The 18,602-nt window shown below is 41.8% G+C and overlaps 1 protein-coding gene across 1 annotated transcript in view; it reads left to right on the forward strand.

Annotated features, from left to right (window-relative positions):
• Positions 1–5,560, forward strand: part of GRIA3 (glutamate ionotropic receptor AMPA type subunit 3) — a 212,123-nt gene extending 206,563 nt beyond the window's left edge. The window contains exons 15-16 of the mRNA XM_024195460.1: positions 4,036–4,283; positions 5,481–5,560. Of these exons, the coding sequence (XP_024051228.1) occupies positions 4,036–4,281 (246 nt within the window). The 3' untranslated portion in view covers positions 4,282–4,283; positions 5,481–5,560. The remainder of the gene's footprint in view (positions 1–4,035; positions 4,284–5,480) is intronic.
• Positions 5,561–18,602: the final 13,042 nt, after the last annotated feature.

The raw sequence follows: 18,602 nt of genomic DNA on the forward strand, positions 1-18,602 counted from the left end.
CCTCCCCCAGCAGCAGTCCTTGCAGCTAAACTTTGCCAGTTTTTCCCTTTGTGGACTGTATTCTAAGAAACAAAGTGATAGGCCCAGCCCAGTCCTTTTCTCTCTGGGGCCTGCCCAAGGAAAAAAGGTCTAGGCTAGTTAGCAAAACAAATCCCGCATCAGTAGCCACCACCAATTATAGTGGACAATGTGGCCCACTGTTTCCATGCCTGACAACTCATTCTATAACGTGGTATTATCTATTGTTATTTTATGTAAATATTGAGGTATTTTATATAAATATTGCCTTTTAAGGATATTGAATGGATCCTGAACTACAATATTCAAACCATAGTGAGTTGAGGTCAAGAACATTCAATTGCTTTGTTTTGTATGTAGGAAGGGAAAGGTTCCATTTTTTTTTTTTTTTTTTTTTTTCTGAAAAGTGTCGTGGTGAAACTGAAAATATTCCACCAACTGGGGGAATTTTCTGAAGTTGTCACAGAGACGGTGCCATGAAATCTAGCAAAATTCCCCCACCTCTGTTGCTGTGACATACAAGCTTCAGTTTTGCTTGCCACCCCACCCCACCCACTCCCTTTTTGCACATGGAGATCTTGATGTTGCAAGCTGCTCTTTGCTTGTGAAAAGCCTAGCCAAGCTACACAGACTAAAAGAGCATTCCCGACTTCATGCCAAGCAGGAGAACAGGCAAACAGAGGGTTTCACACTGTGTTACATGTGGAATTTTTCCTATAGCCTTAGTTCATTGTACCTAATTTCTGTACAGGTGGTCTTGATTATTCACTGGTGTTAATTTGTTCAGGACATGAAAAGCCCCACTTACCTATACTAGCTTACTCTCTGTTAGTGCAATAAGATATCTTGTAAGTTCAAATTTCTCAGTCTACTTGTGAAGCTACTGTGAGCTGTCTAATGATTCTACTAAAAAGGGAAAATTTGAGTTACTTGATTTCCATTATCTTTATTTAACAGTGTGTGCCGATTACTCAAAGCGATATGGGCAGGACCTGGTAATATAGTGTTGCTCTAGTATTAACTTAAGGGGATGATCCAGTTGCCTGCAGTATAAATTACTTTGTGTCCAGGAACCCTGCTTTATCGCTTTGTATAGTTTTAAAGTAGTTAAAAGCTTGAATAACATAAAATAACATAATATAATGTTATTTATGTTATTTCCCACGTGAAGAACTCCTGTAAACCTTGCAGTATTGAAACTCAGTGAACAAGGCATCTTAGACAAGCTGAAAAACAAATGGTGGTACGATAAGGGTGAATGTGGAGCCAAGGACTCCGGAAGTAAGGTCAGTCGCCGAAGGTCTTTTTGTACTGATTAGAAATCACATTTTGACCCACTGTGTGTTTATACAAAAATGACTTTCAAAAGTTAATATTTACGTTTTGAAGGTTCAAGGAAAAAGACTAGAAAAATTAAAGATCAGAATATGACAGCATTTTTCTTTTACAGTATCAAAGACTTTAGTTGTAAGTACATTTTACTACTTGGATATTTTGCTGGGGGAAAAAAAAGGCCATGGAAAATGCCTAAACAAACCTCAGACTGGTATCTCCATTTAACCTACAAGCTTCATCACAGTCAATGTATTATTTAGTCCAGCATTGCTTTTCATTTTTGAGTTATGAGTACATAAAATTTTGTTTCAAAATTGTAACTAAAATTTCTGTCCACATTGGTTGTGAGTGATAGGCCACGCATGCTTCTGAAGGATGGATATTTTCAGGAAAGACATCACATTGATGAGCATGAAACACCTTCCCACCACCACCACCACCTCCAAGAAAGTTTAAATTTTCTGTTTGAATTTTTTTCTAAGAAAACTAATATTGTGATATTATTGGTAACTCATTTCATAAATCTTGGACATTCATTTTATTGTGCATTGAACCATTTTGCTCCTGTATTACTACATTCCATACCAGAAATTTTGTAACGGTTGGAGAATCTGAATACCTGGCATACTTTAAATCAGAGGTTTTCAAATTGTGGGGCATGCCCCCCTAGGGCAGCATGGAGGAATATTCGAAGGGGCAAGTGGTGACGCTGGGGCCAGCCCCACAAGGCAAGGCTCAGGGAGGGAACACCACCCCCACCCCCAAATCACCTCAGTGGGCCACCCAGCCCGTGGGTCAGTGTTAATGCCTCCACACCCAGCGCTGGCTCTGTCCCCAGAGACCATCGCACGTGCCTTCCACCACCCTGAAAACCCGGAGGTGGGAGGAGCAGGTATTGGGAGTTGCAACCAAAAATTGTAACTCAAAGGAGTGGGGGGCTCAGCTCAAATAGTTTGAAAACCACTGCTTTAAATGTATTGTTGGTACAGTTTATGGTTTAATGTAACCAAGCTACATACTAAAATTAATCATTGAGGGCCAGACATCAGGTAACCCTGCAGCTGTTCCTCATGTAGAATTCCCAGATACTTCAGGAAGTTCCACATGTGGATTAGCGGCTGGGTCAGGCCCATGATTTGTATATTTCCTGTTTTATTTGGGGGGAAACATTCTGCTTAACCCAGGTAATGAAAATACAGAGGTTTAGTTAATGCTAGTAGAACTATTGAGGAAGAACAGTACTGACCCAACAGTAAGCATTATTGGAAAGGATTTTCAAAGACACCAAGAGGAGATAAGCAACCCAACTCCCATCGGGAAAAAAAATCACTCCCCTTGGTGCCTTTGCAAATCTCCCCCATTATTAGGTGTTTTACTCATTTAGAGCTGTCTCCTGGTCCCACTGAAGTCAACAGCAAAACTCATTGATTTCAGTAGGATTGGAATTTGCTCTCAAGGCCTGATCTTCCAGCTGTTGCAGAATAACTTTGGATCAATGAGAGTTTGAATGCACAATTGTAGGATCAGGCTCTACATGCTTGAAATACAACTGCAAACATAAAATTTAAAACTGCAGGTAATTTATAAAACTGCCTTTATCCAAAATGCCTGTGTTTCCCCAAGGCTGTTACTAGGCAGATTGTATTTTCTCCTGATTTTTCAGAAGTTTTGGACATCCCCAGACAATTGTCATACATGAAGGTCTACCTGCAAATATTTTAAATTAGTAAAAATATTTACTGCAGATTGCTCTGACATCTGGCTTGACAACAGCCACCTAGATTCTGTGTGTTGCAACTCAAAGAAGGAAAGTATGAATAAACAATATTTAATAAATGCAGAACACAATTCAATTCAGCAGCAAAATGGTTACAATTCTGCATAATCGGATTACAAAAATTCTATTTTTTGAAATGAAAGACTTCCCTGTCGTCCATGCATTGAAGGTGCATCTAGACAGCTTTTTTAAAATTAATATTAATTTTATTCAGTAAGCCAGCCTCTTTTTATAACAGCGGGTGCTAGTGTAGTTAGCTGGACCTGAAAGTAACTGACCGTCTTCCTCAAAAAAAAAAAAAAAAAAAAAAATTTTATTGTTAAATAGAAACCAGATAATTTTCTCAACATCCAAATTATTTTCTCTACATTCACCAAAAACAACTAAATCTTGTGTCTTGTTAGTTTTAAAATGGACTTCTATAAATTCTACCTTATTTTATGCAGTCATTGATCTACCCAATGGGGAATTCCAAAAATATTTGAGATTCTTTGGGGAGAATGAGGCTAGGTGCCTTCTGTTTGCTACTAGATATACTCAGCAGCATATAGGTTTGCTGGGTGGAATCCTAGCCCTATTGATGTCAATGGCAAAAGTCTTATAGATTTCACTAGGGTCAGGATTTCACCCACTGAACAGGGTGAGATAGCACAATAATGGTCTTAAGAATCCCTAGTTTAAACCATTTCTGTGTCATTGGGATAAAGTTGAGACTAACACCGATAAATGAGCTCCAGCATGTAAAGTAACTAGATAAGAGTATTTGGGGCACCTGATTTTCTGAACTGGGATTTCTGGATGTGCGGGCGCAGGGAGTCTGATGCAAATAGAGTTATATATGTCCGAGCTAAGCCAATTTCACTTTTTGCTGCAGAAAAACTAATCAAGTGGTTCATTTTTCTTAGGACAAGACAAGTGCTCTGAGCCTGAGCAATGTTGCTGGGGTTTTCTATATTCTTGTTGGAGGTCTTGGTCTCGCCATGATGGTTGCTTTGATAGAATTCTGTTACAAGTCTCGTGCAGAGTCCAAACGAATGAAACTCACAAAGAATACACAAAACTTTAAACCTGCTCCTGCACCCAATACCCAGAATTATGCTACATACAGAGAAGGCTACAACGTTTATGGAACAGAAAGTGTTAAAATCTAAGGGTACGATTCAGGTCTAGTAAGCTAATAAACTGGTTTATATTTTGCTAATATCTGTTCTTCCTCCCCCCTCCCCCAAGCTTGAGTAATTTTTCAGAGTTATTATATGTATCAGAGTGAATGGGCTGCAATAATTTTCATAATATAGTCTGGAAAAGCTCTTTCACAATACACAGTAATACTTGTGATTTTATTTGTTTTCTTAATCAAAAAGAGGCCAGTTTCCATTCCATATCTTTAATGGCAGTGCCAGAATTGATGCTGAAGTGAATGACTGTTGTATCTGAGGTTCTGACATTTCAATAGCACAGTGTTTCAAAAAGTTCCACCCATCCCTTTAAATATTAACTGTACATTTAGAAATCTTTTCTGCTTTGCTTGTGATGTTTTCCCCTTTATTTTTTTTAAGAAGTTGTGCTCAATTCAGCTAAGTGCTTCTAGGAAGTCTGGTAAATATTTTACATGCTCCTGATGAGAAATTTAGAAAAATATCTCAAATTCTACAATAGAAGTGGGTGATTTCTTCATGACAAAAGTACAAGTTAATTACTAAATCAATGCCTTTCCAGAAGTTATTTAAACAGAGTAATTCACATATTACACCTATAGCTAAACTAAAAAGCAAAGGAATTCTAACTTTCAGATAATCTTTGTTGCTGGAAGTGATGAGGGGGAAGGTTGCGTCATTCAGTTCAGATTAGAATTATGGTAGCTGATGATAACCCGCACCTCTGAGTCTACAAAATAGGGGTCCCACTCCTGCTTCCATTGACTTGAAAGGAACCTTTCCAATGACATTTCCCAAAACTTCCCGCTTCCCATCGGGTTGGAAATGTTATAAGAACTGTCTAGCTTGTGGCATTACAGCTTCTGGCCAAAAGCAGAAAGGGACAAGGTGAGTAAAATAATGATAAGTTATTTTCAAAGAATCTAACTGGACATTTGCAAAGCCTCACTGCAATCTTTATCATCAGGAGTAAATACTGGTAGTATGGAAGCATCCAAAGGACTGAATGGGGATTGGGGCAGTATTGTGCTAGGGGCGGTACAAACAGAGAAAAAAAAAGAGAGAGAGAAAGAGACGATCTGTGCCCTGAATAGCTTTTAATCCTTCCTTTATGTAAACTGGTTCACTCTCCCCTAGATATAATGGTCTCCTTTCAGAAGAAAACAACTGAAATATTTGTATCCTTATTACAGATCCTCGCTTCTCACAGCATGCAACAGGAGGAGCAGCTGAGAATGTGGATACTCCATGGACCCTGACCACCTGAGCCAGTTTTACTTTCTCCTTAGGTGTCAGGCATGACACACATTGATGTTGGTGCAATGAACTTTTAATAGGAAAAACTGATTTTTTTTCCTTCAGTGCCTTATTGAAGACTCTGAGACTCAACAATGCAAAACCATCACTGAAATATTCTTGCTTTGCTTGAAAATTTAAAAAAAAATGAACTGGTCAAAGATACTAGTATGTGAAAAAAAAAATCTTGTAAAAAAAAAAATCAGTTCAACAAAAGCCATTCTTTGATACCACTGCACAGTATATGAACTTACGTTCTAAAATCCACAGGAGTCAGTTTCATCATATGCCCCCTACCTAACCAAGTTCTTAAACTATTCCTGATATAAAGCCTCAGAAATCCACTACTTATGAACAGACTGGCCTGTCACTACTTCTGAGAACTGCTGTCAAGATGCTCTGGTGGGGTTTTTTGTTTTGTTTTTTAAGCAGTGGTGTGATTTTTTTTCTAAGCACTTAAAATCCTCCAACTCATTTGAGGAAACGTGTATATCAATAAAAGATTAATGTAACACCACACACAAAAGATGCTTTAAAAAGTTAGGGTCAATGATTATTCATCTGTAAATCCAAAAGAAAGTGATTTGTAGAATTCTGTATCTTGCTTCCAGATCAGCAAATGAATTCTCTTGACAAGTTAACTATAGTACAGGCAAAAAAATACTTCTTTTTTTCTATCATCAGGCATACCTACAGGTGCTTTATTAAAATGGCATTAGATGGCTTTAGAAGAAGCCATTCATGATTTAGGTTTCTTGCTGTGCGTTTGCATTTTAATTCAATATTTAGTATCACGCAATGAGGCGAGAGAAGAGCAGGAGAATAGTTTTCCCCACACATGACTAAAACCACTTTTCTCAAAAACTAGCACTGAGAGATGATGCTTTTTGGCTAATTCTCATTTTAAAAAACAGAAATAAGGAAACAGGATAGTATCTCGAATTAGACTTGCAGTTCCAGACTATAGTTACGCGATCTCACATTACTATTGCTAGTACTGTTATATTATATCAGCTCCTGCCAATTATTGTTTCGTGGCTGTTCATCAAAGGAAGCTTGTGTCCTTTCCTAGATTGTAAAGGATACAATGCATTCCAAAATATACTGCTAAAGATAGAGGCTCAGTATTATTCACTTCCAACTTCTCAGATATGGGCAGTTTTTCAAACTTGACACTCTGCCAGAAAACGACTTACTTAACTGCAACTTTTTAAAACAAAAACTTTAAACATATTGTCAGTTACAAGAAAAAAATGTTAAAGGAAGTATCTGCATACTAATTACCTCTAATATGACAATATGTAATATCTGTAGTTCAATAGCGTTTTATTTCATCAGTAACAGACACTGAAAAATCAAAGTGATAATGAATAATCATTTTTAAAAAGAAGTTTGACCCTTAGGTCTCTAGTTCACTGACAATATATTTGATCTTTTGTGAGAATAAAAAAAGATAATATGGGAAAGTCTTGTTAAAGAAAAACATATTTCTGACAATGTAATATACAAAAGTTAAAGCTCGTAAGAGAACAATTCACTGTTCAAGTTTTTAACAAGGTATTGAACAAAATGAAAATGTTTTTTCTTCTCTCATGAAACTGTGATTTTCAACTTCTGAATGCTATAATGTCCCGGCAAAGGGAACGCTAAAGCTGTGCAGTTATAAGTTGTATTTAAAAAACAAAAACATTTTCTTAGAAGCTGTATAAAAAAAAATGTCTGTTTATCAAATCCATTTTTCTGAGTGGAGGCTTCACACGGGTGAAGAGGTTTGGTAAACCGTTTGTTATTTTTTAAACCTTGCATGTAAAAAAACAAAAAAAAAGTGTTGATAGCTTACAAATTCCTGTTACTAACTTCAAGCTATGGAAGTTCAGCAGTAGTCACTTGAGGATTTTTTTTTTATTATTATTTATTTGGTTTGGTCCTTTATTTTATTTATTTTATTTTATTTATTTTATTTTTAAATTAAGTTCCTATTTTTGTCATTAAAACTGCACTTCAGTGAACAGAAAAATTGCCAAGCAAACTAATGGCTGTAAAAGCATAAACTGCATGTGTGGGTATAAATTACTGAGCCTCATTTTAATGAGGTGTTGTACAAAGAGTTTTAATACATTTTGTAAATAAAATTGTAAAGAAAAAAAGATCCTCTGAACTTTTTATTCAAGGCTCCTTGCTGGTTGGGCTGAAGAGAGCAGATGGGATTCCTTGGATTACTTTATATTGTTTAAGCACCATTTTATTTATGATGTTTCAGTGGAGCGTTTCTCATCCATCTGGGGGGCTTAATGCAGCTTACTGAGGGGACTCTGCACTGGGCCAGCTATGGGAAAAAGGTGCAGCCCAAATTTAAGAGCTAACCCTGGGGTCTAAATCTGCGAGGTGCTGAGCATCTTCAGCTTCCTTTCATGCAGTGCGAGTTACTCAGCGCTCCAACTAGAAGTTGCAGAGGCTCACATGTGTCGGGAAGCTCAGTTCTTCGTCTCCTACACACTACAGCTCCCATCTCTGAGTCTGTCCCTCTCCCCTCCATCAGACAACCCACGAGTTACTGCTACCTTGGGATATGGCAGACACAGGTGGCCCAAAAGGCAACTAAATTCACTACTATGTGGCAGCACCTGAGATGGGTTGTCCCCACCTGGAATAAGGAGAAGCCTGTTGAGTAGAGCTGATGAGGAAACAGAATTTCTAACATTTCAAAACTCTCCTTCATTCTGAGTCAAAAGGCAAGTTCCTGTCATTGCAAAATAATAATTCCAAAATATTTTGTTTCTGAAATATCAAAATGAAACTTTCTGAGAAGTCAAAATGTTCTCTCATAGGATGGCCCCACCTGGGACACCCTCCAGAAGCAGGCTAGAGCATGGCAGGTGCACTTGCCTCAGGTTTCCCCCATTTGCTCATGAAAGGAACAAGTCTCTCAGTGTGCAATACAAAGTCTGTCTCTCGGTATAAAGTATTCATCTACACCAGTAGAGTTAATCCCCAAAAATCTTGTAGTAAAACCATCCTCCAATTTCCACAACAAACAAAGACACAGCAGGTTTTTCCAGCTTCCCTCTTAAGGGTCATCAGCTCCCAGCGACCCACCTGAAAGTCAAGAGCAGCGCTTTGTTCTCAGTGCCTCTGGACCTTGATCTAGGCCTCCCTGCCTGAGCATGACCAGTCTTCTCACAGCCCTTCACACAAGCCACCTGAGGGCTCCATCCTCACACAATGTTACACTCCTCCATGCCTGCCTGGGAGTCCGACCCTTGCTCAGGCGATTCATCCTCCTGCAACAAACCTCTTGTTCAGGGGCTTAGCTTCCCCTGACCCAGTTGGATCTTTCCCTCTTCCTAGGGGCCACTGCCTGAGCCTTCCACTCCCCTGGAGTCCCCAGCTTTGGTCAGTTCTCACCAACAATTTTACCCAGTCTCCTTCCCTCTGGGGTCCAGGAGCCCTCTCTCAAGCTGGGAGGCAACTAACTAGTCTCAGATGCACTGGCCTCTTCCATCTTAGAGGACCAGTGTCACCCTGGGACAGTTACATTTCAACTTTATGTTCTCTTATAAAAGTTGAAACAAAGTCAAAATGAAGCCTCTCCACCGTATCGAAACAAAATGTTGAGATAATTCCCCCATCAAAGATTTCAGTGAAATCTTTATTTTACAGCAAAACATTTCAGTTTCATCACATCGGCATTTACCAATGGGAAACTGTTCCACCAGCCCTGCTGTTGAGCTTCAGGCTGTATTGGACTTGAATAGTTTCCTAGGGCCCAGTCCTACAAGCCCTCAACTCCCAGTTGAAAATTCTCAAGAGGTGAGCTTTAAAAAACAGACTGATTTAATCCTCTGTCTGAAATCCAAGAAGTTTATGATCCTGCAAGCTGCTCAGTGCCCGCATCGCCCATTGACGGTAGTGAAGGGTGGGGGAACTCATTTCCTCCTGGAATTGGGTGCTTATTTGTATCTTCATTGTGTAAGCGATTAGTGCCTGAATCCGCAGGGTGCTGAGCACCTCCAGCATCCACCTGCTGCTCAACCACAGGGGCATTTGCCGGATTGTAGGAGACACTGATGGGAGTTTGAGAAGAAGCGATACCAGAACCAATTGGTGGGAAAGCAGCGTGGCTGGTCCTGAGTTGGCCAATGCTAGTTCCCCAGGACTGGAGATAGGATCAAAATTGAAATGGTTCTTTAGTTGCCATGGAGACAGGGTAGAGCTGAAGTGGAAAGAAACTCCTGAAATATACATATTTATAACCCAGTAACTCCCAACACTTAAATACTACATTTTTGACACTGCTGTTATAAATACATTCAACAAAAGAACTTCTCCGAAGTGTTCTGTTCCACCTCCACCGCCCCCCAGTCACATTGCCTGGAACTATTTTCTCTATTCCAACTACATTTGCTTGCTTTCCTTCCAAACCCAGGAAAGTTGTGCTATTTCTGAGCAGTTGTTCTAGTGCTTTACAAGCTATAACTATACAAAACCATCATAATAAATTGTCAGTATGCTACGGAGATAGTCACTGAGCAGCACTCCCCCCACCCCCCATGCGCTTGGGGAGGGGGGTAATATGGCCCTAAAGCTGCAGCACCAGCCCACGGAACATAATTTTAAAATATAATTTGGTCCTCTCCACAGAATTCAGATACTAATATCCATTTTGTCCGGTAGCTACAGGTTTAGTTTAGGCACCACCCACATGCATAAGGAGAGAAGCTACACAGCAGGACTGATAAATCCTTAAAAGGCTTAGAAAAGGGACTAAGAGCTAGAATTTATAAATGCAGCCTGATCACAGAACATAAACTATCGGCAAGAGACCTGAGTTATGAACTCACTGAAATGCAAGGCCAAATGCTCCGTCATACGCTAGCGAAGAAATGCCATGAAGAAATGCACGGTAAAATAGTAAAAAGATGTATATTGTATAAACACTATAAAGCCAAAGCAAGTGGCCCCGTGTGTGTGTGTGGGGGGGGGGGGGAAATTGTGTAGTGACTAGATTTGTACTTCCCCTGCTCACCCCTATAAATACATGCAGGCTTTTTGGACATTACTACAACAGCCAATACACAGGATTATAAAATCTGCAGCATGGGGCACAGGTCACTTGCAGGTTAAAACTAGTGTAAATGGTGAATTCTCTGTAACTTGAAGTCTTTAAATCATTATTTGAGGACTTCAGTAACTCAGCCAGACGTTATGGGTCTATTACTGGAGTGGGTGGGTGAGGCTCTGTGGCCTGTGATGTGCAGGTCAGACTAGATTATCATAATGATCCCTTTGGACCTTAGAGTCTATGGGCTGGTCCACACTAACCCCCCAGTTCGAACTAAGATACGCAACTTCAGCTACGTGAATAACGTAGCTGAAGTCGAAGTATCTTAGTTCGAACTACAAGGTACTTACCGCGGGTCCACACGCAGCAGGCAGGCTCCCCCGTCGACTCCGTGTACTCCTCTCGCGGAGAAGGAGTACCGGTGTTGACGGCGAGCACTTCCGGGATCGATTTATCGCGTCTAGACAAGACGCAATAAATCAATCCCAGAAGATCGATTGCTTACCGCCGAACCCGGAGGTAAGTATAGACGTACCCTATGAGTCTAAACTTTTTAAATGTTACTATAATCCTCCTAGGGATCTACCCTTCAGCACGAGCGATATCCTCCTGCTGTGGTAACCAGCGTGTGGTCTGGGGAGCCCTAGCAGCCCTTGGAGAGTCAGTTGTTCGTTGCTGTCAAGAGTTAAACTGCGTTAACACACTTTCTTAACATCGCTTTTTCAAATGAACAATGGCTGCAGTTGCCACAGAGATGTTATATGGTTGCAGAAGGGGGCAGCAGCAGCCCACAGGATTGCCCAGCAAAGCGGAGGTGTCTGTGAGAATCCTTAATGAAGGTTTGGGGTTCTCACTACGGAAGCTTTGAGAATGGTTCTTCTACAAGGATATGTGCAATTGCCTGACATTGATGTCCTAGACCTGGAAAAGAATGCAACTTGCCAACCAAAACAGAGTAGATGTAGACGATGGCACTGTTCAGGGATGAATAAGGTGACATCATGCTAGCTAGCAAACTACCAATACTCCCTGATAGTTTGATCCCCTTTCCAGCTAAAGAGGAGCTTGGGAATAATAAACTATTGCAGTCGGTAAAATCCAGTTTGAATAAACTTACTGAGCCCTTATAGCTTCCTAACATCGAGGCCTATAAACACCAAACTGAACTGGCTTGGAGTGTCCTGACCAGAGTCACGCTCACATTTGTTACTTTCAGGAGTAAAAAGAAAAATGAGGGGCATTGTAAGACAGTAAAACAGTGGCACAGCCCCTTGCCTACTCCCATTCTGCTGGGAGCAAATGCAGTTTAGATTTAGCCAAACCCCAGACTAGTGCAATGCACCATTCTTTGGGGCTGGACCCTAATGAGGACTCCAGCATGCACAGAGAGGCCGTGATGGTGTAATGCCGCTCAGCACAGAGGCTGGACTCTAAGAAAAGGATTGTGACCTGCCTGAAAAACACCAATGCCTTCTTCCCCTAGGTGAGCTACCTGCATCGTGGGAAGTGTTACAGGAAAGAGATTAGCGGAGTATACATAGAGAGCTAAATGTAAAGAGTGCCATATTACACATTTTTACCTGGCAATATATGAGTTTGTAGGACCAGTAATGTTATTTATCATTGTTGTGCATTTCAAATGGCGTCTCGATTACAGCTTTTAACAGGGGGAGCCTAACGGAGGCTGCTCACCTCCAGCATAGGGGGGCAGGGAGTGATTTTTCAGGGGACAGATGAAGGATGGCTCTACTCCCCACCTCCAGCCTCCTTCAAGTGCCAGCCAGCAATCTATTCCTGCTATAGGCCCCTAGAGCTCACGAGGAGCCAGGGCATTGTGACTCACGGTTAGGGTAGAGGAGGTCTCAGTGTTCAGGAAAACAAAGTAAACTTGGGGGAGGTTTGTGTGTGTGTGTGGGGGGGGGGGGGAATACTGAATAATCATCCAAGTTATGTTTTCAGAATGTATTTCAGCATAGTTTGGGGTTGCTGCCATTGCCACAACGAAACATTTTATTGTGAGACAAAAAGTTTGATAATAGCAACCACACAGAAGTAGTGCATACACAGGCGGCCTTGGTCCTGCTGGGAGCCTATCCATCAAAGGTGGTTGTTGTGACACCTGGTCTTCATTGTCATGCTTGATACAGCCCACTAAAAGGGGTACCAACAAACACCCTGTCACAACTTGTTTATTAAATATGCCTCTCTTAAGCTAAGATCTGTAGAAGGATGCAATGAAATTAATCCATTTTTATAAAAAGCATCCCACACAATACATGCAGGGAAGCATGAAAAAAAAGATAAGTTTCCTTAATACCTTCATTTCATGCTCAAAATTCAGTCAAATACAAAATATTCTAATCTGTCCATTTCTTTTCCTAGAAAAAATGCAGTTTTGACTCAATGCACAAGAAGCCAGAAAAGCAGAACCAGCAGCATGTTGGTGATTGATATTTTCTACCACCTGATGTACATGTCAAATTTTCCAGCATGCCACTGAGAGCTTGGGTGTTAATTTGTCTGCTTAGTCACAATGTGAGAGCTATAAAAGTGTGAAAAACTGTAATGACAGCCTAATAAATAATACTCACCCTGTCTGTGCAGCCTCTGCAAAGCTACCCCTGCAGTTGTCTCACTGAGCTTCAGGAATGTAGCAAAATAGTTCGTTTAAATTTTTCTAATGAATATTCATTAAGCTGAACAAGTCAATTAATGCTGCAGTTGCTGTTCACCAGAAAGATGAGCACAACAAAACCCAAACCCTATACACAGCCAGCCCCAACCCCTAACACTAGCCTGAAGTCAATGATTGGCAGCAAGAATCCGTGATCACTGGAAAAGCCCCAAAGTGAACTATGGTTTGGCGCTCCCAAATGGCCCCACTTAAGACCTATACATATCCCCATTTAGAAGTTTGATGCCAGTCTCTAGCTCATTGTCCACAACCTGCGTCAACCCTAACCTAGCACCCAGACAAACAACCAATATAACCTTAGCTCAGAGCCACCCAATACCCCTAACCCTGTAAGAGGGAGCACAATCCATCTTAGACTAGCAGCATCAACAGATCTAAACAGGAACCCCGCATGGGCCTCCTACAGACTTCTATGCTAGTTTTAGTCCGTGAGCCATATTGGCACTAATCCTAATCCAGAGTAGGCAACCAGCCTCAACCCTAATCCTAGCCCAAACTCCCCGATCCACCTCAACCCTAATCCTTGCACAGAGCCCCCTGTCAGACCAGATCTAACCCTAGGGATCCCCAACCAGCCCTAACCCTACTCAGGGCCCGTAATCATCTCAAACCCTAACCCTCCCCCAGAGTACCCTATTAGACGTTAGCATAACCATAGTTTGGGGCTCCATAACTGAGCCAACTCTAACACCAGCACCAACAACATTAACCCAAGCCCCAGGCCCACCTCAGGCTCCAACCTAATCCTAGCCTAGGGCCCAGCACTGATCACAATCCCAACCAGGAGCCACAACCATTGCCACTGGCACTCTAATGTATGGTCCACAGCTTGTGGACACTGCAACTGGTTAGAACGTTAATCTTAGCTCAGTGGCAACTACCAGCCCCAGCCCCAATCCTAACTCCAGTCTGAACACACATACCAGTATAACCCTAAACCTGGCTGATACACCTCCCCACAACTCACAGGAGCTCTAACCAGGGCCCAGTCCCAACCCGAACCCTAGCGTATGGTCTAACATTTGTTTAACCATAAGCAAGCACCTAGTTTAGGATCACCTAACAGCATACTCACCCTAGCCAGGCTGTCTACCAGCCACAACCCAAACCCTGGCCAGAAGTCCCCAACTGCTCTAGCAGTAACACTAGCCTGGGACGCAGCCAACTTCAAGACTATACCAAGTGTGGGGATACCTACAAACCACAGACATAAAGTTAGCATAGGCCCCAGGGCCGGCTCCAGCATTTCTGCCGCCCCAAGAAAAAGAAAAAAAAAAAAGCCGCGATCGGCGGCGGCAGTTCAGCGGCAGGTCCTTCGCTCCTAGAGGGAGTGAGGGACCTGCTGCCCCCAAATTGCCACAGGTGCCGCCCCCTCCCTTGGCCGCCCCAAGCACCTGCTTGTTAAGCTGGTGCCTGGAGCCGGCCCTGATAGGACCTCCAATAACTATGGGGAAGCCCTTGGTCCTGACACTAACCGTAATCACAACACTAACCCACTAACCTTTCAACACTAACACCATTACCCATAGGCCATAGCCATCTACCCCAACACTACCACTAACCTAAGGTCACCAAGCAGCCCCAAATGTATCCCTAGCCCGGGGCCACATGTTTGCCCTAACCCTACCCTAAGGCCACCAGGACCCTAGACATAGGCCATCTAAATTCCATGTTCTGACAGTCTCTGGGTGAAGATTAGGTTTAAAATGACGTCAATAAACTAACAAATAAAAAAATGTTACATGCACTGGTGTGAATATTCATCCTGCAACACTCCAGTAGCTTTCAAAATGAAAGCCATAGTGTGAATATTATTCCTGTTATATTTTTGTTTTGTCTTAGATGTTAGTGAGTAATGTTAGGAGGGGATCCCAGGATTCAAAGACATAAGTTATAAATTAAAAGAAGAAATTGTAATCCTCATGGACAATGACAGCATTAGATAATCTCTATAGCTCTGTAGTCTAAATCAGTGGTTCTTACAGTGTGCTCAATGAAGTATTTCCTGATGGTCCACAAAATGAAATGTTACAAGAGCCAGATACTAGCTTGGGCTGGTTGGAGAGAAGATTGGAGTCTGTGGAAAGCAGGTGTGTGAACTGGACTGCATTCTGAAAAAACTGGTCTACTTCTGCAGCAGGGCTTCATTTGGGTCACTGAGGCTTGGTCTACACTTACCCCCCAAGTCGAAGTAAGGTACGCAAATTCAGCTACGTGAATAACGTAGCTGAATTCGACATACCTTACTTCGAACTTACCGCGGTTCAGACGCGGTCCACACGCGGCAGGCAGGCTCCCCGTCGACTCCGCGGTACTCCTCTCGTTGAGCTGGAGTACCGCAGTCGACGGCAAGCACTTCCCGGTTCGATTTAGCGCGTCCAGACCAGACGCGATAAATCGAACCCGGAACTTCGATTGCCAGCCGTCAAACTACCCGGTAAGTGTAGACTAGCCCTGAGGGAGTATGTCTAGCTGTTTATTCACCTTATAGGCAATGACCCGCTAGTCACTGAAGGAAAACAAAAGCCCTCTGACTAGATCAGTGCAGGAATTACTGAGGGAAATTGTTTGGCTTGTGTTTCACAGGAAGTGAGGTGTACATCCTAGCTGTTTTGCACTGCTGTAAACCCCATCTTGTATCTAGCTAGGAGCAGATTGCTATCCCAGTTAATATTTGTAAATCTGTTCCTTGGTGGTTCCTACAGCTTTCAGTCCTGGAACTACAGTTCCCAGGATGCAGCAAGGGAGGGGATGGGGAGAGGAGAAAGGAAAGAGGCATGTGAGATCTGCGAAAGAGTGAGGGGAATAAACCTTACCTTTGCTGTTCTCAAGCTTCCTGAGTCTTCCTTGAAGGGGTTGAGGTACAAAACCCAGCTTTAGGGGACTTGTCTGCTCAGTGCTGCTCCACAGTGGAGATAAAAGCAGCCTGAATGTAACAGTGGATCTGCACAACGCCATACAAGTACCATTACGGTATGTGAGTGTTTGTGGGCCCAGATTAGATTTAACAGCTTTTTAAAGACACTGTCATAGGTTATGGCTTGAGGTCACATACACCCCCTCAGGGAAAGGTGGGTGCCTCACTTAGCTCTCGCCTCCTTCCCTGGGCGACAGCAGTCCAGTGCTCCAGTCCTGGGCCATGGGATCTAGCCCTCCAGCTAGCAAGTCTGCCCACTTCCAGGGGGAATGTAAAACAGTCCAAACCAATGGGCTCATGGGGCTTTTGCCTCGTGCAGAGGGGGAGCAGTTCTGCAGCCGCCAGTGGCTGTCTCGGCTCCCATGCTCCTGCATGGCTAAAGGCTAAGAGCTAGTCCTGGGGATTCCAACAAAAGGGCCTGTTGTATCTCCGAGAGCTCAGGCTGGCAGCACTCTCAAACTGGTCCTCAGCAAATAACCCAGCACCCTGCGCTGGGGGCTCTAACACTGCTTGTTTGGAGAGCTACCCTAGCTAGAGTGACCAGATGTCCCGATTTTATAGGGACAGTCCCGATTTTTGGGTCTTTTTCTTTCTATAGGCTCCCTCCTGTCCCGATTTTTCACATTTGCTGTCTGGTCACCCTAACCCTAGCTGGCCTGAGTTCCTTCCATTCACAGGCCCAGCACCAGCCCTGACAAGCTGCACAGGTGCTGCAGATTTGGGCTGACTGTGACCACAGGAGTACTTTAACCCCTTCTTTACCCGTGTTAGCTACCCGACACCACATTCTATCTTTTGCCCCTCATAGTGTCACTGCAGGGCAGTAAAGGTTTCTGCCAAAGGCGAAGTTTTCATTTATGAAGCATAACGGGGGAAATGATGAATTTTAAAAAAGATCAAATGTACAAGATTTCCGTGTGTTTTAGTAATATGGGAAGTTAAGGTAGTTGAGTGTCCTCCTTATGTATTTCCTTACTGACAATTTTGGATTGCTTTTAAGTTTAACCTTACCGGGGAATTTCCTCAGTTTGCACAACTTTGCTTTTGGATAATTACAATGCCCCTGTAATGTATTTTACCACAATGACCTAATATATACTTTCAACCTTAACTCCCATCTTAACGTGGGTTTTTTTTCTGTGAATAATATAAAGCCTGATTTAGTATGATACAGAGCATTCCCAACTCCCAATGAAGTCAATGGGAATAGAGGGAGGGCAGCATCTGATAGTCCAGGCCCATAACCACAGGAATTTACCCTCACAGCACAGGGCACATTTGACAGTAGAGTAAAAGAAATACTCATAATAATGTGTGTGTGTCCCCCAATTATGATAATGCTCTTTTTTACCACATCTGTTATAAAGACTTGGTCTTCCAAGGTTTGGTGCATGGTATTATTATTTTTTAAATTATTATTATTTAGGGTTATTACATTAATAATTATTTGTGGTTATTAAAATTAAATTGCAAAAATTCTTCAGTGTTAATATTTATTGCCTCAGTCTAGAAAATCCACTGTATTTTACAGACCACAATACTTAAACAAGCACTGGATAATGATTGTTCTATTCCATTAAACTAAGGAATTTAAGTACATAAATAATTTTTGTGGATATTATAAAATGCAAAGTACTAGTAATTCAGAGCATATGAGATTTAAAATTGGTTTCAGGGAAAATATTGGATGCACACCAAAAGTCATCATTATATCAGTGTCATTTATCTGATCTCAATTTATCAGGTAACCTTTGCAGCCTGTGCAATGTGAAAGGCAGAATATTAAGTATATATTGATGAAATTAAGACATCCCGTAACATTTAAGTCTCTCAGCTACAAATAACGCCCCCTCCCCCCAGTTTTAACATGTTTTTCTGCCCCTAATTTCTCATCTTTAATACCACTCAGAGATATGCAAACTGTTGCCAATACTTAAACAAATGTCAAAGACGAGCTAATTTTATCATTTCCCATATATAACTGATGGTGTCCACCACATGCTTTGCAGACCCCACAGAAAAATTCTCCTTGCTAGCATTCAAAATGTGACTTCCAGCAAATTCTTTAGACTTCTCTATAGAGTCATGATCTGGCTGCTGGATGGCCGGGCTATTGTTTCTGATCTTCTATTTTGTATTTATAAATAGGAATAGGAGTGTTGCAGAAAAGACACATCTCTATTTCTTACTGCATAATTGAAGCTGGATTTATACATGGGTATTTTCTATATCAGTCACATGGGGCTGAATGATTTTATTATGCATAAAACCCTATATATGATCAGCATATATTAGTCATATCAAATTTGGCAAGCCAGTGAAAGGGCAAGCATGGCTAAATGGGG

The sequence above is a fragment of the Terrapene carolina genome, unplaced genomic scaffold (assembly GCF_002925995.2).
Source record: "Terrapene carolina triunguis isolate 2854851 unplaced genomic scaffold, T_m_triunguis-2.0 Scaffold131, whole genome shotgun sequence".
Taxonomy (NCBI): domain Eukaryota; kingdom Metazoa; phylum Chordata; order Testudines; family Emydidae; genus Terrapene; species Terrapene triunguis.